At 68.7% G+C, this 755-nt stretch overlaps 1 protein-coding gene across 1 annotated transcript in view; it reads right to left on the reverse strand.

Moving 5' to 3' along the window:
- Positions 1-755, reverse strand: part of LOC103903545 (zinc finger protein 585B) — a gene marked incomplete at its 5' end in the record, with an annotated part of 55,172 nt that overhangs the window by 52,722 nt on the left and 1,695 nt on the right. The window contains one exon of the mRNA XM_019473415.1: positions 3-755. Coding sequence (XP_019328960.1) covers positions 3-755 — 753 coding nt within the window. The remainder of the gene's footprint in view (positions 1-2) is intronic.

Genomic DNA, 755 nt, shown 5'->3' on the forward strand with positions numbered 1-755 from the left:
GCTGCGGCCCGGGCAGCGCCGCTGGCGCGGGGCGTGAGTCTTCTGGTGGGCTTTGAGGGAGACTTTGTCCTTGAAGCACTTCTGGCACTGCCCGCAGGGGTAGGGGCGGAGGTCCGTGTGGGTGCTCTGGTGGGTCACCAGGTTGGTTTTCTGGGTGAAGCGCTTGCCGCACTGGGCGCAGGCGAAGGGGCGCTCCCCCGTGTGCACGCGGTAGTGGGTGACCAGGTTGGTCTTTTGGTTGAAGCTCCGTCCGCAGAGGAAGCAGGTGAAGGGGCGCTCGCCGGTGTGGATCCTCCGGTGGGTGATGAGGTTGGGCTTCTGCCTGAAGCTCTTCCCGCACTCGGGGCAGACGAAGGGGGTGTCCTCCTGGTAACTCCGCTGCTGGGATCGCAGCTTCGGCTTGCCGGAAGCGCCGTCCTCCTGCTCGCCCCCCGCCAGCGCCTTCTCCCCGGCGGCGTGGATGCGCTGGTGGGCCAGGAGGTTGGCCTTCTGGCTGAAGCTCTTGCCGCACTGGGCGCAGGGGAAGGGGCGCTCCCCCGTGTGCACGCGGCGGTGGGTCAGGAGGTTGGGCCGCTGGCTGAAGCTCTTCCCGCAGTCCCCGCACCGGTAGGGTTTCTCTCCGGTGTGGATCCTCTCGTGGGTGATGAGGCTTTGCTTCTGGCGGAAGCCTTTGCCGCACTGGGCGCAGCGGAAAGGGCTGGGGCCGAGCTGCGGCACCCAGCAGGCCACCCGGCTGGAGAGCGGGCCGAGGCCGG

This window comes from Aptenodytes forsteri, unplaced genomic scaffold (assembly GCF_000699145.1).
Source record: "Aptenodytes forsteri isolate BGI_AS27 unplaced genomic scaffold, ASM69914v1 Scaffold428, whole genome shotgun sequence".
Taxonomy (NCBI): domain Eukaryota; kingdom Metazoa; phylum Chordata; class Aves; order Sphenisciformes; family Spheniscidae; genus Aptenodytes; species Aptenodytes forsteri.